Source organism: Orbicella franksi, chromosome 3, assembly GCF_964199315.1.
Source record: "Orbicella franksi chromosome 3, jaOrbFran1.1, whole genome shotgun sequence".
Taxonomy (NCBI): domain Eukaryota; kingdom Metazoa; phylum Cnidaria; class Anthozoa; order Scleractinia; family Merulinidae; genus Orbicella; species Orbicella franksi.
In genome coordinates, this window is record NC_138147.1 from 33,519,757 (window position 1) to 33,541,516 (window position 21,760).

The 21,760-nt window shown below is 41.5% G+C and overlaps 2 protein-coding genes across 2 annotated transcripts; one reads left to right on the forward strand and one right to left on the reverse strand.

Annotated features, from left to right (window-relative positions):
• Positions 1-575: 575 nt before the first annotated feature.
• On the forward strand, positions 576-4,970 carry LOC145482199 (uncharacterized). The gene is made up of 4 exons (XM_081460819.1): positions 576-1,810; positions 1,956-2,078; positions 2,876-3,059; positions 4,418-4,970. The coding sequence occupies exons 1-4, from the start codon at positions 1,666-1,668 to the stop codon at positions 4,596-4,598; spliced, it is 633 nt and encodes a 210-aa protein (XP_081316945.1). The 5' UTR covers positions 576-1,665; the 3' UTR covers positions 4,599-4,970.
• Positions 4,971-6,029: 1,059 nt separating this feature from the next.
• LOC145482193 (dynamin-related protein Dyn2-like) lies at positions 6,030-18,179 on the reverse strand. The gene is made up of 8 exons (XM_081460811.1): positions 17,693-18,179; positions 14,011-14,471; positions 13,567-13,899; positions 10,075-10,289; positions 9,761-9,955; positions 8,341-8,476; positions 7,650-8,110; positions 6,030-7,267 (listed from the first exon to the last, which is right to left on the reverse strand). Exons 2-8 carry the CDS (start codon positions 14,453-14,455, stop codon positions 6,950-6,952), a joined length of 2,103 nt encoding a protein of 700 aa, XP_081316937.1. The 5' UTR covers positions 14,456-14,471; positions 17,693-18,179; the 3' UTR covers positions 6,030-6,949.
• Between the last annotated feature and the right edge of the window lie 3,581 nt (positions 18,180-21,760).

Consider the following 21,760-nt stretch of genomic DNA (forward strand, 5'->3'; position numbering starts at 1 on the left):
AGATTCCCCGTTTTAAAGACTCCCCGTTTTAAAGATTCCCCATTTTAAAGATTCCCGCTTTTATAGATTCCCCATTTTATAGATTCCCGCTTTTAAAGATTCCCCATTTTAAAGATTCCCGCTTTTAAAGACTCCCCGTTCCCCGTTCCCCGTTCCCCATTCTCATTCTCCGTTCCCGGTTCCTCGTTTTAAAGATAGCCGGACAAAGAGTTGTAGTTATGTTTAATAAAAATGCAATGCTTATTTAAATGAAAACTCGCGTACTAGCAATTCTAAATGTACTAGCATTTGGAAATAAGAATTCTAAAGAGAAAAGAAGTTACTACAGGTCTTTGGTACACGATAGTTTTTGTTGGTTTCGGGTAATTGGCGACGTCGAGAGAATGATGAGACTATAATTAAAAGTTCATTTGTTGTTTCTGCTTTGAACGTCGTTTGATCATGTGTGATCAGGCGATGTTTCAAATAAAGGGGATGCAAATTTCAAATCCTGAACAATAAGTTACATGTAGTTAACACCTTTAACATATTTCTGGAAAGGAAAGTGAGAGGCCAAAGGCTAAGTACCCTACTAGCACTGGGTTGTTTTCGCAGGGTAAAGGCCAAAATGCCAAAGATAACACACATAGGTCAGAAACTTTGCAAGTGATGGACTATTTTCAGACAGGAGAAGAGGAATTCTTTTTGCTTTTGTTGATTATTTCAGATGACGGTAAGCTTGAGCTTTGGGATCTGGAGACAGGAGCGACTGTGAGATCGGTGCGCGGCCACGATGAAGATGCTGTCACAGCTGTCAAGGTAACTTTGGTAACGTCAAATTCTGTTTGGGAGGGCAGGCGGGCGAAAGTCACGCGCCACATGCAAAGTTTTAAGCCAGGATTATAAGCCTGTGAAATGTTTTTTTTTTTTCTGGCAGCAAACACAAACACAAGTGTAGCAGCCCTCGTAAGCTTGTACTTGGTTTGCTTGTTAGCAGTTGCTATTGTTTTGGGGCTAGGGGCCTTGTTTCTGTTGCTTGTTCTATTGTCCTCTCAAAGCGTATCAGGCCATTCATGTGAGATCCTGCGAGAGCTGGTACCCGGCCCAACACATACCCCCTTGCAGTCGATGTAGAACAGATAGACGAGAAAGTGTAGTTGAAAACGTTGAACAGGACCCATTGTTGGTTCTCATTTTGATCGGTTTTGTGATGGCTCCTGGTTTTGTCCACCTACTTCTCACTAAATTTTTGTTTTTTTCCTTAATTCCCATAATGATGTTTATGCATTTCAGGTGGTAATCGGCATTTTCGTCTTTCTCGTCATAAGAGAGAAAAACATAGCGTTTAGGACGGCGGATGGTTACATACCGTGTGACACGAAATTTTTGCGGCAGTTTAATTTTGCGAATCGATGATTTTTTTTGTATTTTGCGGGAACTAATTTTTGGGAGCGTAAAAGACTGGTTTTTCTTGCTGAATATTTTAATATTCAGCAAGATTACCGCAAAAATTTTTGCGGTAATCGGTGTTAACCACGGCTATCACAATAACATCTTGCCCAGTGTGGCCGATTGCTTCGGCAATGGATTGGCAAAAGCTACGGTACCATTGATGGTGTGATCAGTGGCTCGGCCACAGGGGTGGTGAAAGTCTGGGACATCCGGGACAATTCTCTTAAGCCTGTGATGAGCTCGGACCAGGCTCCTGTGGACCAAACTGACGCCGGCGTGACTGTCAAGCCAAGACGCGTGCGTTGCTTAACAACAACAGGAGAAACAGTTTACTGGGGAGATGATGGGGTTAACATCAAGGCAATGGACTTGAATTCAGGTACAGCAATGAACATGATGCCGCTTGTATGTCAATGTAAACTAGTATTAACGATATCGTAAGTTAATTGCTGCGGTGTTGTTAACCTGTGTTCCCTATAGTCATGTACGACATACAGATTATTTTTATACTTTTTTCTTGGCAGGTAAACTTCGAAAGATTCGTAATCACGTGGCACAGTTTGGATCAACAGGTGCCATGGCGACCGCGGGATCGTGTCTTGTGAGTGCGGGATATGACCTGGACCGAGGAAATGGATACTTGAATGGTAAGTAACAGTGCTCTATGAAACTAATTTTTGTTGCTGTACAAGTGCTTGAAATTATTTTCGATGCCGAACAAATTTTAACGTTGAGTTCTGCAGATGCAACTTTGCGAAACGCTTTTTGAATTTGTGAAATCCAGTCACTCCATCCTTCTCTCCACCAAGCCTTATAATATTGGTTAGTTTCTTTGTTAATTGAAGGAGCTCAGTCACGGTATTTTGAGTTATTTCGGCCACGCACAAAATAACCTTTAAATTGAAGAAAACCTGAAAATAATAGATAACAAAGATAGAAAAACACCAAAGAGATAATAATAAGTCATAAAGGAACAAGGCTGGTTAAGGATGAAGAAGATTGACACGGATTACAAACGACGAATTTGAAGCATTTAGGCTAAACTTTTCAAGATACACCAACCGTGCCGTAGTTCCTTTTAAGAGGATGTTAAAGATTCATGGCTGCGCTACTCATAGGTGCGTGACAAAAAAGGAGATTCATATCGTGACAAGGACCGTGACAGTAATTAACAATCAAACAGATTAATGTAACTAAGCTTGAGCGACAAGTTGATCACGTGAACACAGAATACATTTACAATAAGGAATGATCTGTAATTCAGAGTAGAAAACCAACGTGTTCGGTGACGGTTGAGATTTTTGGTGACCTTTGTGACGAATAAAAGATTTGAAACGAGACTTGTGTTGGGTGAACTGGTGATTTCCAACAAGGAATACCCTCTAATGCGTCTTTTTCCATCAATGTTATCAACAGTCTATTCTAACCTGTTTTACCGGTTTAGTTCGCAGCCTTCCCTCAGAGGAATACTTGGCAACCGTGAATGACGAAAGCACAGGAAGTATCACGTGCTTGTCATGCACACAGGCAACACGTGATCAAGTGACACTGCACAGAATGTGCACGGGGGGAATGGAATTGAAACTCTGGGATCAGCTACCGAGTTCAATGGTCAAAAAACGTGCAAGGTTAGTAAGGAGTTTCTTTGCTGCGAATGTAGTTTTTGCAGAAAACAGTTCTGCCAAAAAAAAAAAAAGAACTAATTAGTCCTTTGCATGTAGACACTGCAAGGATTCACCAAAACTGTTCAAATTAAAGAGCTATTTATTAATGTACAGTATTTTAGTCATCTTTTCGCAATACAAAAATTGCCTAAAAATCGTAGGAACCTTAAATACTTTAATGAAGCAAGAAAATACCTAAGAGTTAACGATAATCTAAGAAAAAAATGATTTTTTAAACTCGGAACTAGAACTTTCATTAGCAGCTTCTGGGCCGGGTTGTTCAAAGCCCGATTAAGCTAACCCTGGATTAGCCAGAATTTTGATTTCAGCTTTGTAACTTTTCTGTTTATACTGTTTGTCTTTCAGTTTTGAGCTTGCGTAATCTCAAACTACACAAAACATAAGCAGTGAAAAACATCTTTACACGACAAAAATTGATACTTCGGCTAACTGTTTATCCTGGGTTTAACGTTAACCAGCTTTCGAACAACCTGTCCCTGGTGCTGAAATACGTAACTCCAGATTTATGTGTGAAAAGTGAACTGATCAACATGACACGAGCATGGGACAAAGAAAAAATCTAAGTCCCCGACAAGAATCGAACCCATGACCTCCCGAACACTGGGGGGCACTCTATCCACTGAGCTACGACAACTCACGGAGAGCAAAGTCATTGAACTGGAGTTTATATGTGACAGGCGTCCTGCACACTGCTAGGATCAGCATTGTCGATGTCATCGTGAGTGTGATAAAATTCCTGTCGGGGACTTAGATTTTTTTTCTTTGTCCCATGCTCGTGTCATGTTGATCAGTCCACTTTTCACATTTCATTACCGAGCTTGAAATTCACCATCTTTATTCATTTATCCAGATTTATTATATGGAGAAGAGTGTTTTACTGGGAACTAAACCACTCGTAGATTCCATACGCCACTTCATCCGGGACCCGAGTGGCGTATTTTCCGTATGTCACCTTTGTGAGTGTCGTATCGTTCAATGACCTCACGATTCCCGCCTTTTGCTTTTGTTGAATTGGTTTCTCCATATAATAAAAAGAACATTACACGTTGGCTCGAAGATACGAATTTTATGTTCTCGTGGCAAGAACAATATCTCACGAGTGAGCGAAGCGAACGAGTGAGATATTGTTCTTGCCACTCGAACATAAAATTCATACCTTCTCGCCACCGTGTAATATCCTCTATATATGTGTTGTAAAGAAAACTCGTGGGTCGATATTGTGTATTGGCGGGTGGGTGGTTCTGGAGAAAAGAGAACACCGTCCACCCATCTCACTTTATTACTTCCGGTTTTCCTTGCAGACCAGAAACAGATGATGTTTACGTCACCGCAAAACATGTCCGTCGCTACACGCAGCCGGATATAAGCGACACAGAGAGCAGCGAAGATGATGACGACCAACCGGAAGGGGAAGAATCTGATGATGATGACGACATAAACACTACCGGAAGTACGTCACGCTCTTGGTGCACAATATCATAACAGTGTAGCTTTGAAAATTACAATGTGAAAACTGATCGCCCTGTTCAGTAGGGAGGCATACGCACAAACAAATCCCGCTGATCGAGTTCTCCCTTCCCCGAGGGAAAGATGTTTGTGAGTCGAGGAATTCCTGTGATTGCTGACAGCTGAAGTCGGTATCGTCACTTTTGCTCGTTCACGAGCCCAGTCATTAGAATCGACAGTGACACTGAAACAGGCCAATGGTACCATGGCGATCCAATGAGAAACATTCAGTGATCGATGGTGATTTAGTCACGAATTTTTATTTCACTGCCTGGCTGATTGTAAGCCAGTAGAGGGAGAACGTAGGCATCATGCTTTGGTTTTCCCAAGAACGGCAAGAATTTTGTTTGGCTATCTATCGTTTGCAGTTTGGACGTTTAAGGGAATTGGTTAGCGCTTATTGTGAAGGTGCAATTTTTTTGTTTTCATTTCTTTGAGAGATTTACTTCACGATTTGAAGAAAACTAAGCAAAATAAACAGCTGGTGAAAGAACCTTTCGCTTGGTCTCTATTATCTCTGAAGGTTTTCATTGCACGCCGTATTTGTGCACGCCAACGGCAGCCGTACTGTTTTGAAAACATTTCGTTTTGGGAATGATACTTTCTTAATACCGGTCTTCTAAAGATAAAATTTTATAAACACTAAGTGTTTCTTTACTGAATTTTGACTTGTCACGAAATGGGTGTGAATATTTCAAGACCTGAAATTATTGAAAAAATAAAAAGATAAAAATAGAGAAAATAATTTTGTTGTGCAGTGTTATTGTGGTTCGCTTGCCCTTTTAAACTCATATTTTTCTTTGTGTCGTATTCATTCTAGCTTTCTTTAAAATTCTCAGAGTAGTCGGCATTTAATTTCTCCTAACAACACCAGTAAATTATCAAGCAAAAGGGAGATGAGAATACAGAAATAGAAACCTAAAGATCCGAGGGCAACTATGAGTGTCATACTACAATTAACAAATAATCCCACGAGGGCGCGTTGGATATGAGATGGGCCGAGTTGGCTATCTACCATCTCATATCCAACAAGCGCGAGTGGAATAACATATAGGAACAACACATAGAAAACTGAAATAAAATAAAAACGTCCCCCAAAATTTCGCGTACGCTTATCGCATTTGTAGAGCATGGTATAATGGCTCAGGTACCATGATGGCTAAGCCAATGAAAACTCTTGAATTGGATTCTCCAAGGATCCATGTTTTCATAATTGTAATTATAAGTGTAATGTTACAATAGTGTAATTGATTAAGTTGAGTCAGCCGAAGAAAGCTACGCCATTTCGTGATAGTAAGCATCAAGGGGGCCGTACTCTCTAGAACTCCGTTGTTTCCTTGTTTTTGCCACTAGTTTGACAGTTTTGTAGTGAAAAAAAGGAGTAAGAAATCGAACTGATAGACACTGCTTCAATTTCTATAAAAACACTTTTATTTTTCATTAGAAGTTACAATTTCTATTCCGCTTTTATTACATATCTGCCTAAATTCGTGGGACTGCTTTCAAATTATTGATTGCTCACAGACAGAGCATATACAACTGTTTTGAGCGTGATTGTCCTGCAAAAGCGTATGCTACGATGTCGTAGGGTATTGTGGGTAATGGTGGTTCACGGTTGCTTGATTGAGGCTCAAGGTGTTTCAGTGTGTGTTTTCTCCTTCCTTCTTGCTAAAAGACCACGAAACTCAAACAAGCAACGAAAAAATAGACATTGTCGAGTGCGCTTTCATGCTTTTGTGGAACAATTTTTGTCGAAACAGCTATATGTCAACGGTGAGGTTATTAAACCTAATTTAAAAGTAATAATTATTTATAATCTAACTTAAATAAACTCAAATTTTATCGAGAATGGAAACTTACGATTTGCTGGATGGTGAGGGTTTCAATAACACTGAGCCATGATTGAATAATAGATAGCTTTAGATCGGAGTAAGGTCTGCATGTAGCGATGGTATGGACGAGAAATGCTGGTTCGGGAAAACAGCACATTTTTGCCCGAAAATTGAAATAAGCTACCGGGAATCGGGAGACTAAAAGAAATCTTTCAAGGAAACTAGAGATAAAATATCAGTAGCTGTTCATAACAGTATCAGACAGTTTCACAAAACTTGGGGGGAATTATTAGAAATTTTACGATGATCCGTTTTCATCCGGTTACTCCTCAAACAGCATTTACGATTAGAATTATTACCCCACACCACCCCCCTGATATGGAACAAATGAGCTTGAAGTTATTCCACGCCAAACGATACAAATTAAACAAACGTGCAAAAATTCTTAAATAAGGCACTTTCCTTAAAGACAACAAGTGAAAAGATTGTTCCAGTTCAGTAAATTTTGCCACCTTTTACTGGGGATCCTTGTTTCATGCGGAGCAGTTTGTCCAGTACGTCTGTGGTGCGTGGCAGCGCTTTCTCCAGAGCCTGGGACTGTTTCCTGCACATTTCACGCTTGTCCCGGATATCCTTCCTCTCCTGCAAGTACTGAACCAAGCTCTCCTTCTCCAAAGCGCGGCCAAGGTCATCCACCAGCTGTGTGACGAAGAAATGTAAGATGCAGCGGGGGACTGTGTCACACACGTTCATTTTCAGTACGTTGAAGCATCGCACTACGTTCTTTTTCAGATTCCTCATTTCCTCAATGTCCTAAATGATAAGAGGGTAATCATTTCGTAAGAACAGCCTTCCAAACGAAAGTGATTTGATTCACTGATTCGTGGCACATTCTGACTGCAATTGGCTGAGAAACTGGTGCCATATATATGCGCATTACTATATAGCAACCCCTTGTTTTTTTTACTAGGTTTATGCCTTTGTTCAAGCTGGCTGAACACGGCAAATTGTATCGCTTTTTCAGACGAAAGCAGAATCTTTCCAAACTTGAAAACCTTATCCCAAACAACGACAAGTAACTCTGGAAATCTCCCTGTGAATATATGGTCCAGCGTAGTTGCAAAGTTCCCAAAAAGTGTGAACCGCCGTGACTTCATGTTATAACGCTCTATATGATCTCGTACTGCATTCTTACCTTGTGATTGGCAAACGAATGAGTCTTGCTACAAGCCTCATTCATCTCGCGGACCAGTTGGTCAGGGTAGAGTTTTTTCCCGAGGTCCTTCATGTGACTCATCATCTTTGACGTCATGCTCGGATGAAACTTTTTATCTCTTGTTAGGCAGGATTCCCAGAGACTCATTTCCTGTGGTGTGGGGACTGGTGCAAACACCACGTCAATGCTTTTCTTCTGCATTTCAAGAAACTGTCGGATGAACTGAGTGGTCTGGTCGCGTTTGGTGTCAAATATTTTGTTCACAACTTTCGCTTCGATCGCTTGTTTGAGGGTGGGGAACTTGGACAGGCTGCGCTCGATGGTCATTTGAACGATGCTCCGTAGAGTTTCCTCGACATTTTGAACAAGAGTCTCCGATATGGGTAGCAGTTGATCAACAGGGCTATTGAATGGAACCGGACGGCCTTTAAAGTCATATCCTACCCAGAAAATAGACTATATATCAGTCATAAAATAACATGTGTACTGCCTGAGTTATAGCATAAAAAATTTATTGCCTATTTTGGTTAGAAGATGAAAACATATCACATCTTAGAAGAAGCTTTTATTGTCTCAGTGTGCCGCGCCCGATGAAAAAACATCTCACTTAGCACAAGACATCCGGCCAACACGCTATGAAGGAGTGTTAAGGTAGTCTAAGCGGTTTTACCTGTATATTTCTCGTAGAGTAGTTTCTGCAGGAGTTGACTGTTTTCACTGCTCTCCCCTAGTGGGGCAGTCGCACCTTCCAATTTCCCTTGCTGTTTTTTAATGTCATCATCGTTACGCATGGCAAGAGGATCCAACTAGAGATGAAAGATAAATTTAATCATGCCTTAAATAATAGTAACTGTCAGTTATGCATTCTCCATTTCCCAATTCCTCATAATTCACTTTGTTTGACCCCAATGTTTTACTTAAACTATTATTTTTAGAGGCTCTTGGGAGGTCTGCATATTCCCAAGAGTAATTCACAACAACAGTTTATGATCGCGGGAGAATGTTGCACACATAGATCTGAATATTATGACTTTTAATTTATAATGATTTTATAACGCAACTTTTTCGTGGTTTCGAGCGCCTACTTCATCGACAAATTTAAAAGTGTTCCACTGTGTATTTACGCTAATAAAACTTTGGAATGAAATTGTTAACATTATCAGGCATACGTGGTTAACGTTTTAAAAAGGACAAGAGCGAGTAAAGTTGTTGTTGCTGTTAAGATTTTCAAAAAAGCGCGTAAAATCGAAAATTGTTCTGAATTTACTATGGAAGTGATGTTGAGAAAAAGTCTCCTTCCCGAGACCACGAAAACACAAGCCAACGAAAATTTCATGGCTTCAAAACATAACTTCAATGCAAATTTTGGTGTCTTTTGGGGCAATTTCATTAAAATATTAAACAAAGCGCATGGTTTGAAATGTTTTCGCGATTTCTTCGAAATTAAACATAACAAAATTTTATTTATTCTGGCATATTCCCAATGCCATACATCGTAATTTCAGAAATGTGCATCAGCTTTTCTATAACAGATCTGGTTCATACAAAATTCATGCTTGACTGATTTTCATTTTTTTGGGAAGTTTGGCAAAACGCTAATTGAAAATGCTAGGTATGGTCAAGAAAACAACTGTTGCGAATCACCTTTATTTCATGTGTTACGCGTCCGCTTTTTCTGAAACGACTGTTACCGTACAATCGTGTTTTAACCATCCTAAAGGAACAGCTACCCGAAAGTACCGGCCGCTTTTGCCTGCTTAATTCGAAAGTAACGGGACCGTTACTTTCGGAATTCTACCGTAAGTTACTGGCCTCGTTTCGCCAAACAAACAAGCCGCCCTATCTCTTCAGCCCCTCCTTCCCCCACCCGCTCTCCCGCCACCAACCAGGGAGGGTGAGAGGGGGTTAAATGAGGATTTACAATTACGGTAGTGTTAGCTGAGTGAACTTCAGTCTCGTGATGATTCGTAAGTATATAGTGACCTTAAAAATTTGCTCAACGAATCATCTCTCTTATCTCAAAGTCTCTAGAGAAAAGACATTCATGGATTGTATCAGTTGTAATACAAATTATTCAGCGGTTCTCTTACCCTAAAAACAGTTTCGCAGAATGAATTAAATAGCCGCCTCACGTTCTCGCCTCCTTCCAGGTCGGAAGTATTGTTAAAGAGAAGTTCGTGTAGCTGTTTGATGAGGTTATTCTTTAGTTTCATCGCAACCGCCCCTTTTCCCTCATCCGACTCAGGGACTTCGCTGTCCTCAAGTTCTCTTAGCATTTCATCGACCTATTTCGATTAAAAAACCATGTAACATTGTTAATTTGTAAGTAAACACCGGAGGGGTGTATAGGAGACTAATGGTTAGGAGGATAAGTTCTGGTGTTGTGGCCACGCCATCTGTTTACCTCTACTTTTCTTTTTCTCATTGTTCGCACCAGAATTGGAATCTCCGTGACCAATTTTTCGGCCAGTAAAGATATCATGGTGTCCATTAATCGATCAATGCCACACACATGTTGGATATCGCTGTACTGTGGGTGATTCGCGAACCACTCTTTCTCCTTTATACGGGTCATTTCAGCGTCCCAGTCCTTTTCTTTCGGATCTGTACCATCTTTGCCTGGGTTGTTAAGTTCAAATAAAGAAAATAAATACCTGATGCCTGTGGTATCGAGTTAAAGATTTATACAAAACACTCCAGGCAATCGGAGATCTACGAAAAGTCATTTGCAGCAACGTTCCCAATGTGCCAAGTAAACAGTTTTTCCGCGCTTTCTATCAAGTTATTGATTGCTTTTTTTACTAGTAGTTCTGATAGGTTTGTCACGGTTCTTTCGCTTCAGTAATTGTCATTGTGATTACCTCGGTTTATTTTGCACAGCAATCAACATAATGTCTTAGTAAGGACAAAGTAAAGGGCAGCAACAGAAGCAGTAGCAGCGGCAGCAGTAATAGCAGTGGTGGTTGGAGTAGCAGTAACAGTAGTAGTAAAAGTAGTGGTAAAAGTAGTGATGGCAGTGGCAGTAGCAGCAGCAGTAGCAGTGGCAGTAGCTGTAGCAGTAGCAGTAGCGGCAGCAGTAGCAGCAGTAGCAGTAACAGTAGCAGTAGCAGTAGCAGTAGGAGTAGCAGCAGCAGTAACAGCAGTAGAAGCGGTAGCGGTAGCAGTAGCAGTAACAGCAGCAGTAGCAGTAGCAGTAGCAGTAGCAGTAGCGGCAGTAGTAGCAGTAGCCGTAACAATAGCAGTAGCAGCAGCAGGAGCAAGAGCAGTAGCAGTAGCAGTAACAGTAGCAGGAGCAGTAGCAGTAGCAGTAGCAGTAACAGCAGCAGTAGCAGTAGCAGTAACAGTAGCAGGAGCAGTAGCAGTAGCAGTAGCAGTAGCAGCAGTAGTAGCAGTAGCCGTAACAATAGCAGTAGCAGCAGCAGGAGCAAGAGCAGTAGCAGTAGCAGTAGCAGTAGCAGTAACAGTAGCAGTAGCAGCAGTAGTAGCAGTAGCAGTAGCAGTAGCAGCAGTAGTAGCAGTAGCCGTAACAATAGCAGTAGCAGCAGGAATAGCAGTAGCAGTAGCAGCAGTAGTAGCAGTAGCCGTAACAATAGCAGTAGCAGCAGCAGGAGCAAGGGCAGTAGCAGTAGCAGTAGCAGGAGCAGTAGCAGTAACAGTAGCAGTAGCAGCAGTAGTAGCAGTAGCAGTAGCAGTAGCAGCAGTAGTAGCAGTAGCCGTAACAATAGCAGCAGCAGCAGCAGTAGCAGTAGCAGTAGCAGCAGTAGTAGCAGTAGCCGTAACAATAGCAGTAGCAGCAGTAGGAGCAAGAGCAGTAGCAGGAGCAGTAGCAGGAGCAGTAGCAGTAACAGTAGCAGTAGCAGCAGTAGTAGCAGTAGCAGTAGCAGTAGCAGTAGCAGTAGCAGTAGCAGCAGTAGTAGCAGTAGCCGTAACAATAGCAGTAGCAGCAGCAGTAGCAGTAGCAGTAGTAGTAACAGTAGCAGCAGCAGTAGCAGTAGCAGTAGCAGTAGCAGTAGCAGCAGTAGTAGCAGTAGCCGTAACAATAGCAGTAACAGCAGCAGTAGCAGTAACAGTAGCAGGAGCAGTAGCAGTAACAGTAGCAGTAGCAGCAGTAGTAGCAGTAGGCGTAACAATAGCAGTAGCAGCAGCAGGAGCAAGAGCAGTAGCAGTAGCAGTAGCAGTAGTAGCAGCAGTAAAAGTAGCCGCAGCAGCAGTAGCAGTAGCAGTAGCAGTAGCAATAGCAGTAACAGTAGCCGCAGCAGCAATAGCAGTAGCAGTAGCAGTAGCAGTAGTAGCAGCAGTAAAAGTAGCCGCAGCAGCAGTAGCAGTAGCAGTAGCAGTGGCAGTAACAGTAGCAGCAGTAGCAGTAGCAGCAGGAGCAGTAGCAGTAATAAAAAGTAGCAGTAGCAGCAGTAGGAGCAGTAGGAGTAGCAGTAGCGTTAGCAGTAGCAGTAGCAGTAGTAGCAGCAGTAACAGTAGCCGCAGCAGCAGTAGCAGTAGCAGTAGCAGTAACAGTAGCAGTAGTAGCAGCAGTAGCAGTAGGAGTAACAGTAACAGTAGCAGTAGCAGTTGCAGTAGCAATAGCAGTAGCAGTAGCAGCAGTAGCAGCAACAGCAGTAGCAGTAGCATTAGCAGTAGCAGTAGCAGTAGCATTAGCAGTAGCAGTAGCAGTAGCAGTAGCAGCAGCAGTAGCAGCAGCAGTAGCAGTACTGGCAGTAGCTATAGCAGTGGCAGTAAGAGTAGCAGTAGCAGTAGCAGCAGTAGTAGCAGTAGCCGTAACAATAGCAGTAGCAGCAGTAGGAGCAAGAGCAGTAGCAGGAGCAGTAGCAGGAGCAGTAGCAGTAACAGTAGCAGTAGCAGCAGTAGTAGCAGTAGCAGTAGCAGTAGCAGTAGCAGCAGTAGTAGCAGTAGCCGTAACAATAGCAGTAGCAGCAGCAGTAGCAGTAGCAGTAGTAGTAACAGTAGCAGCAGCAGTAGCAGTAGCAGTAGCAGTAGCAGTAGCAGCAGTAGTAGCAGTAGCCGTAACAATAGCAGTAACAGCAGCAGTAGCAGTAACAGTAGCAGGAGCAGTAGCAGTAACAGTAGCAGTAGCAGCAGTAGTAGCAGTAGGCGTAACAATAGCAGTAGCAGCAGCAGGAGCAAGAGCAGTAGCAGTAGCAGTAGCAGTAGTAGCAGCAGTAAAAGTAGCCGCAGCAGCAGTAGCAGTAGCAGTAGCAGTAGCAATAGCAGTAACAGTAGCCGCAGCAGCAATAGCAGTAGCAGTAGCAGTAGCAGTAGTAGCAGCAGTAAAAGTAGCCGCAGCAGCAGTAGCAGTAGCAGTAGCAGTGGCAGTAACAGTAGCAGCAGTAGCAGTAGCAGCAGGAGCAGTAGCAGTAATAAAAAGTAGCAGTAGCAGCAGTAGGAGCAGTAGGAGTAGCAGTAGCGTTAGCAGTAGCAGTAGCAGTAGTAGCAGCAGTAACAGTAGCCGCAGCAGCAGTAGCAGTAGCAGTAGCAGTAACAGTAGCAGTAGTAGCAGCAGTAGCAGTAGGAGTAACAGTAACAGTAGCAGTAGCAGTTGCAGTAGCAATAGCAGTAGCAGTAGCAGCAGTAGCAGCAACAGCAGTAGCAGTAGCATTAGCAGTAGCAGTAGCAGTAGCATTAGCAGTAGCAGTAGCAGTAGCAGTAGCAGCAGCAGTAGCAGCAGCAGTAGCAGTACTGGCAGTAGCTATAGCAGTGGCAGTAAGAGTAGCAGTAGCAGTAGCAGTAACAGTAGCAATAGCAGAGGCAGTGGCAGTAGTGGTAGCAGTAGCAGTAGCAGTAGCAGTAGTAGTTTCAAATCATCCAGAGAGTTTAACTAAAGTAGTTTTCAGAATTATTGAAGAAACGTTCTTCGCTCAAACTACGAATTTAAATTTCTTACCCCGAAGCACAATAAAGCGGTTATCCTCCAGGGTAAAGCTTGACCCATTTAAAGCCACCCTTTTACCCATGTCGTCACTTTCTCTCAGCTTGTCTGGTTTGGTTAGAGCGCAGATGGTACGGGTCCTAAAATCTGAGGCCTTTTGCATGACAAGGTTTATTGCACTGTCGCCTGTGGGGTCCCCTACTTCGGACACTATCACGATAATGCTGTTTGTATTCTTCTCGATGTAATCCAACACTAAACGCTGAGTCACGTGGTTCATTCGCGGGTCGTCGTTGGCGAAGTGGGCGCCGGGAAGGTCGACCAAGGTGAGGGTCGTGAGTTCGGGGCCTGGAAAAATTGATCAAAAGTAACAGTTGTTAGCCTGCTTAGCTGGCCGGATTTCATATGTAAGTGACAAAGAATGAAAATGAACAACATCAAATTTATATAACAGATCACCTTGTAGAGTAACATTGACCGGGGTCTTTGATATCGGAGTTCCCTCCTCCTTGGGGAGTTGACCTGAAACCTTGTTGAGAAAATCCTCTACTACATCGTCCGTGGGGTCCTCTACAGCTCCTCCTATATCCGGTCTCTTATCGCATTTCACTTCTACCATTCTTTTTCGGCCATTCCGTAGATTGAGTATTATGGGATATGTGGTGCGTGCCTGCAGGGTGTTGGCCGTTTCATTTCGGCGCATTGGGAGAAGATATCGACCGATCAGTCGATTTATGAGCGTGGTCTTTGCCATGTTTTGTCGACCGACCATAACTAAGTGCGGAATGTTGAAGGTTTGTCGCAGAGTCTCGTTGCTTAACATGCTTTGAATAAAATCCAAAACAACTCCAAAGTCGCTACTTCGGCCATACTTGGCAACCGGTGTCTCAACTATAACTGACATTCTTTTCTGACTGCTCCTGCAATGTTGGAGACAAACAAGGAAACAAACAAAAAACTTAAGTCATCTGAAAAAAGACCAGATACCCACAAACATTGATTGGAGGTAGCCTCATGATTAGTGCGCTCGTCTCCAGATCAAGCGGGGAGGGAGGAGTAGAAATACCCCTAGTCGCTTCATGATACAGAAACCGGGAAAACCTCCGGCCGGATGGGGCCACTTGGCTCGTATGCAAACTCAGACTCTGCTTTCCTTACCTACCACAGGCATTGAGCAGTCCCTATGGAAAGCCATAACTTACTTATGTGATTGTTTATCACTGTTTGGTGTGGTTTCTTCATTATGTGTTGTAGTTACTCCATTATGTTTTGTGGTTTCTTCATTATGTCTTGTAATGTAGTCCTGACGTGATGTGTTTTTATCATTATGTGGTGTAATAACTTCATTACGTCGTGTGGTTTTATCATGATGTATTGAGGTTGTTAAGTTATGTTTTGTGCTCTTGCCATGATATAATGTGGTTACGCTGTTATGTTGTCTGGTATCTTCGCTATGTGGTTTATCATTACGTGATGTGGTTTCGTCTTCATGTCTTCTTGACCTCACTTCCGATACCAAGCTCTAGTACCCCGGCTTCTTGCTATCACGAACTGGTTAAACCGGTTTTTAAATAGGTCCCAGTTCCTTCTCTTCCCCGGTATTAAAGACAACAAAATGGCGAGAACAAGCAACGACAATTTGTCAACTATACTTGACAAGATGCATCTTGGAAATCTTTAATATTGAGAACTTCCAGCGTGAAAAAGTAACTGTGGATCAAATATGTAAGCTATCTTCTGAAGAAATGGACCCTGAACATCATAGGTCCTTCGACGTAGACGGCCTTTCTTCCTGTTTTCGACTCCTTCATGATCGACCCTATGAATGCTGTCACAGAGTCTCATCCTCTGAACCTTTATTCCCCGATCTGCCAGTATTTGCTTTAGCAGTCCCTCTCCACAAGAAGGATATTCCCTAGTTATTTCCTCTACAACTTCATCAAGCTGACGTTCTGTTTTTTTTCTGTGAGCTGCAACTGACTGAGGCCGTAACAACCCATTCTTCGATAAACAGTACTTTCTGAAACAGAAAGTAACGACGCAATGTCCTTAATATTAAAGCCATCCTCCAGGTAACCCTCTAAAACTGACTTACAAATTAAGTTTTCAGGAACGCCACAAACTTGTTTTCCTGGTTTCCTTGACGGTGGATTGCTACCATAGTTTAAACACTCTAACCTTAAATTCATCACTGCGTTGCGATCGTTCGCACCTTAAAGTTCCATTTCTTCAGAAGATAGCTAACGTATTTGATCCACAGTTACCTTTTCACGCTGGAAGTTCTCAATAAGATGACCAAGGTGCATCTTATCAAGTATAGCTGACAAAATGTCGTTGCTTGTTCCCGCCAGTTTGTTGTCTTTAACACCGGGGAAGAGAAGGAACTGGGACCCATCTAAAAACCGGTTTAACCAGTTCGTGATAGCGAGTAAAGCCTGGGTGCTAGAGCTTGGTATTGGAAGTGAGGTCAAAAAGACATAAAGACGAAACCACATCACGTAATGATCAAACCACATAGCGAAGATACCAGACAACATAACAGCGTAACCACATTACATTATGACAAGTTATTACACCACATCATGATAAAAACACTTCACGTAAGGACTACATTACAGGACATAATGAAGAAACCACAAAACATAATGGAGTAGCTACAACACATAATGAAGAAACCACAGTAAATAATGATAAACAACCACATAAGAAAGTTATGGCTTTCCATAAGTCCCTTTTATGCTCCTTAAATGAGCACTTAAAAGTTGGGAGAAATGCTATGTTGCCAAGCCATCTCGCTATGTCCTTTTATAATTATGTATACTAAGTCCGGTGACGAAATCAACAAATAAATCAATAAATTGAATCTATTGCTTACATCTTACCTTTTACGAACTGCGATTTACGCATTGAACATAATCTTGGAGATATCTATGAGTTTCAAGCCACGAATTTCCACAAGTGAAGATTATAATATGCCACAGTGGCAAACGATGAAATACTGAACATTTTTTAAATTGCACCGCCAGCCTTTTTTGCAACAACTGCTAAGCTTTTCAATGATTTAATTCCTAGGAAATGTAAACTTTACCCATAGAACCAACCAGATAGTTTTGGTTACTGAGCCTCGTTTCGTAGTTTAACTTACTCATACGCTCGTTCCACCTAGTTGTTTCCACTCGTACAAGCCGTACACAAGTCTCAACTATTGACTTATATTATGGAGTTCCATCTTACAAACAATCCTACTTGGGTGTGGGAAAATTCCCTGGGTGAACTCAAGGATGGACTCAGTGTTGTTTTGGGAAGAGGGTCAGTTGTTACAACTGTTTTGAAGACCATTGATCCTTTGCAAATATGATAACTCACTATTCCTAAAATATCGAATGACTTTACTCAGTCTGCAACCTATTCCGGCTCTTCAAAAGGGTTTATATTGAGGAAATATTCCAATGGCCCCGCCTGGCAAATTGGAATCCCGTAAGCGAAATTAGTTAAAGATTGCCACGTCATGTACAGATTATATTAGGCGAAGAAGAAACAAGAAAGTCAAGAAATAACAGGAACGACACTCAAACCGAATGAACTCAGCGGCCTCGAGATCAGTTAAAGCCTTCTAGTTGTGATTTAAACTTCCTTTATCTGATTCTTTATGCAGCTGAATTTTTACACACTCTTTCAAGCTTTCACTTGCTGCGCGATGCAACTTGTAGTTTGGAGTATTTTGTAAGTATCATTTCAACTGCGACGAGCTAATATGACGGGGTAATATGGACGACTGATACGTATACTTATTCCTTCGCTAAATTTTGATCTCAAACTAATTGAATGCTAATCGCTGAAATTATTTAAAATTGCAACATCACGATCGAAGGATCTCGAATTCGCTATGTATAGGGCTGTTAACTTTACCATTTTATCCTCCAAAACATTCGTGATGGCTCGCTCTGGTACTGTCGTGTTAAGGTTTCAACTTGACCTTTATAGGACCGGCTAGTTCGGACTTTTTTAAACAATAACAACTCTGAGCAATGTAATTCCTAACATTCAATTTGTCTATTTCAAAGAAAAGTGAAAACATGGTCGCATGCCACGCCAGTTACTTAGTCTGAAGCGAAACATTTCACATATGGGAATTAAATACCTTGTTTAGATTTAAGCCGGCGAACTGGTAGCTTTGCGAACCGAGGCAGTCTTGCAAGGCAGCGCTCTTACTGCGTTCTTCTCAATCCAGAGGATGCTAGCTGACAAACGTTATTCCTTCAGCCAAGAATCTTCACTCTTTCCGATTTCGCTATTTAAATCGATGAAATTTTCAGCAACTGTCCTTCTCTTTTATCTTTCAGTACACGGAAACGTTTTGCAGCTTTCTCGGAAAAGCAGGCCTGTTTGCACAACGAATGAAAGCGAGGCTTGAACAGATTACTTTGTCATCTCCAATTGGCTATTTCAGGCTGTCGTTAACTTACTTTCAAAAGATATCAATAAGCATGGTTTTTGAACTGACAATGTTTGCAAGGCGTTCTCCAAGTCATTATTTATCATAACTTTAATAAAGCGTTTTACTGACTTACTCGGGAATACCATGAGTGATAAAACTTGCCCAATCCCTAAATCTAATAAGAACTTCTTAATAAAACCGAAATTCATTTCACAAGTCAAGTATAATCATAGTTACATAAAGAAATAGCCTTTTACCTCAGGAAATCATAGATTAAACGTGTCAGAAACCACGAAGAAAACGATAAAACTTCTCCAGTCAATATATATTATTTCTTTGTTCTCTACTATTGTCATTATTTGGCGAGAAAAGTTGTAAACTGACTCCGTTGTCATGTGGGTGCCATATTCAGCACATTTCCTGTTATGTTTAATCAAACAAAATTTATCGTTTATGTTAATTTTTCGTCGGCAACAAGAAAGCAACGGTAATGTTCCTGTATCAGACACGTATTTAATTAATTGCATGAGCATTCTTTTCTGGAGCAAAGCTGAGCTAGTTTTTCCTAGAATATGGACCCTGCATTCGTAGAATTCCCACAACAAAGTATTGCATTCATTGACAGTTGAAAGATTGGCTGCTCTGGTTGAAATCAGATATGTCACGAGTTTTCGTTTGATGTCGTAAATTACCTAAATCGCCCCAACGCTTACCAAGAAAGTTAAATTCCTAGAATCTCAAATTCCAAGAAGAATTAAGTTTGTTTTAAGATGAATATTGAAACCCAACTAAATCAACCCCACGAATTTTTCCTTTTATGGATTTTTATTTCTCAAGGGAAAAGCCCTGGATAGTTGATCCACGCCTCTAAGGAAGGGTTTCGAGGCACGTTGTGTATAGTTTATGATTTTTGTTTTATTGATTCTTCGGACAGTGGTTTCGAGATATACTATTTATAATATATTTCATGACTATTTTTCGTTGCATAGACGAAAATTGCTAACCTAACAAGATCGTGACGTTTTCTTGGAAAAACAGAAACAAAACTCTCGTTTTGATTATTAATATAGAATGCCGTATTAGCCTGAATTTCAGCCTTGTTCTCTGGTCACTCAAAGGTGACAGGGCGGACGACAGTTTGAAGAGTGGAAACTCGAAACGTATTAAGAGTGCCTGCCTGTAAAAATCAGACAAATTCTTAATTTCGCGGCAAGAGTCGAAAATTCGATTTCGCTCATATTCTTATGGTAGATAGGCTAGGGCATGACAAAAACTACTGGATAAGATATCATTTTATTTCAAAGAAATATGCAAATTCCCAAATTCCGTTAAAATCGCCATTTGACGCACCATTTTATTAAACAAGTTTGAGAGCCTCGCTTGCAAAACCACACCATCCTTCCGTCTTTAAAACACTCAAATATTTTTTTGCAATGTTTAAATGTGTACTGGGTTGATTTTAGGGAATGTAGCCTTGCCTTTTTTGGTGCAAAATAAGTAAATTTCGAAGACATGTATTTCATTCACTTAAAAGTACTTCGTGAATATAATAAATTTTCACCATGTGCGAAACCTTCAAATGGATTAAGCTTCTGGTGGTTGAATTGCAGAAGGATGGTCTACAGATTCCTGTGAAAATTTCTTTGGGCAAATGATTGTGAGCGACGCGAGAGCTTTTCAAAGTACGTCAAAAATGCAAATATTTGACCATCCGTCGTCAAATTTCAATTTACGGGTCAGACGTATATTTTAGCATGCGCGACATGACTTGACCTATAATAAGTTGAAATAGACACAGAGCTGAAAATTTCGATAATGTTCTAACCTTATTTGTAGTAAAAGGCTGGTCCAAAGCCGATTTGACGTGTTTCTAGTCGATCTCTCACCATTTGTCGTACGTAAAGCAGAAGTTTGCTTTTGTTTACACAAGGTTAACGTCCAATGTACATCGCCTACTGTCAACCTATTATTAGTCGAATACCATGAATCTGCGACCATCTTTCTGCGTATATGAACATCACTGCATCTAAGTCAAAAACGGCTGAGTCATTTTGAGATAGCTGCTTGCTTTGCACTGCGCCAGAATATTACGTTCGATCGATTGCTGACCATTGCTGATGAGCGTGTCGGTGCAGCACAATCTTACAGCCGTTATTTGTTCGTCACGCAATGCTGTCACGGCATATGCTGCACATTTTGATCTAGTTTGTATAGAGCACTCTCAGGATAAGTGAAACAATTTAATCATTGTTCATCTGTTTGTTCATATATATAATAATATGTGTATATTTAAATAATCGTATTCTATAGTGTGCGTGGCCTCGGTCCAAATCACGTTTGTTGTACGTTCTGATGTTTCAGACAACAGCTGATAAAGCTAGTGCCTGTACTCACTATAATTTTAAAAAAATCGCCATAAACAAATTATAGATCAATGAAGCAAGAACTAGCTGAAATATAAATAGGAAATCACAACGTGCCTAATTCGTGAGAAAAACAGACAAAATTTAATTAGTAATTACGTTAGTAAACAAACCCTGGCCATGCCATTTTATTTGGCGTATTTTTGCTTGCTTAGTGGCGAGGCATTGGTATGTTTGTAACAGAAAATAGAGGACTGGTGTCAATACAGTCCAAAATTATTGTCAGTGAAATATTGTAAATAAAATACCCATTGACCGGTCCGGTTACCTCCGCGGCCACCATTTGGTCGTTCCGATAAGGGTTTCATTATCGCCTTTATCCCTATTAAGCGGCCACCCAAAATTTAACAAACACACATTTTTAGTGAGGGTTCTGGCGCAGCGCTCACGCACACAGTGCAAGCGTAACGCAACTCCTCATCTGAAGATTCGGAGTTGCGTTACGCTTGCACTGTGTGCGTTCGCTTGCGACCAGAACCCTCACTATATATGTGTGTGTGCGAGAACGGCAGTTGTCGAAACCAAATTTTCGACAACCAATTTTCGACAAGGACACAGTGTTCCGTGAGTGCTGCGCCAGAAATGTGTGTGTATGTAACGCAACAGCACAGCAGTAAAATTAGGTGAAGTAGCGGGTCCAGAGAAGCTGCAACGTCCGTAATCAATATGCGCGGATGTGCCCTTCACTAGTTAATACAAAATTGCGCCACAAAATTTTTCCTATTGGAGAATTGCATGCACAGTGTATACTACGCCGTAATGGCTGCCGCAAGATATTCGTCCGATGTTCTGCAAATGTTCTACGGCCCAATACCGAGGGAGGAAAGAACAAACCTTCCCGAGCCGTTACAACCAGATTTTACCGCATTATACGACGGGTTCCAAATATCTCAAAACGATTTCCAAGAATGGCTCCGTGTGTGGAGAATGGTTATATCTGAAAGGAACCCAAACAATAAAGATCTTTTGAGGTTCGCAAGAGAAAACAAAGAAAAGATCACCGATGTGGTTGAACAAGAAACCCAAAGGTTAAACAACGTTAAAGTAAGTTTCGGGTTACAAGTAAAGTTCTCAATAGAAAGAAACGATGAAACGCAATTCATGGAGCATTATTTCAAAGAAGATGAACCGCATGTTTTCGGAAGGAACGACTAGGAAAAGATAAAACAAAAATTTGATGAATTCATTGAAAACGCAAAAGGAAAAATTGAACACTGGTCCGAGATGGGATCAGGATGGGCGGTTGAAAGGATACAGATCGCGTACGTGAATGTTGCGCGCTATCAGCCACTTCGCGGAGGGAGCTATTTGCCTCTTCCAGCCAAACTGGCGAAAAAGAAGGCAATAA

What these genes read in the sequence shown, in the direction of transcription:
- LOC145482199 (XM_081460819.1), top strand. Translation starts at nt 1,666, where the DNA reads ATGAGCTCGGACCAGGCTCCTGTGGACCAAACTGACGCCGGCGTGACT. An exon ending in GGCAATGGACTTGAATTCAG is followed by an intron (nt 1,811 to 1,955) that starts GTACAGCAATGA and finishes TTTTCTTGGCAG; the next exon opens with GTAAACTTCGAAAGATTCGT. An exon ending in ATGGTCAAAAAACGTGCAAG is followed by an intron (nt 3,060 to 4,417) that starts GTTAGTAAGGAG and finishes TTTTCCTTGCAG; the next exon opens with ACCAGAAACAGATGATGTTT.
- LOC145482193 (XM_081460811.1), bottom strand. Translation starts at nt 14,455, where the DNA reads ATGTCAGTTATAGTTGAGACACCGGTTGCCAAGTATGGCCGAAGTAGC. An exon ending in GGTCAATGTTACTCTACAAG is followed by an intron (nt 13,900 to 14,010) that starts GTGATCTGTTAT and finishes CAATTTTTCCAG; the next exon opens with GCCCCGAACTCACGACCCTC. An exon ending in ACTCTACGAGAAATATACAG is followed by an intron (nt 8,111 to 8,340) that starts GTAAAACCGCTT and finishes TTTTCTGGGTAG; the next exon opens with GATATGACTTTAAAGGCCGT.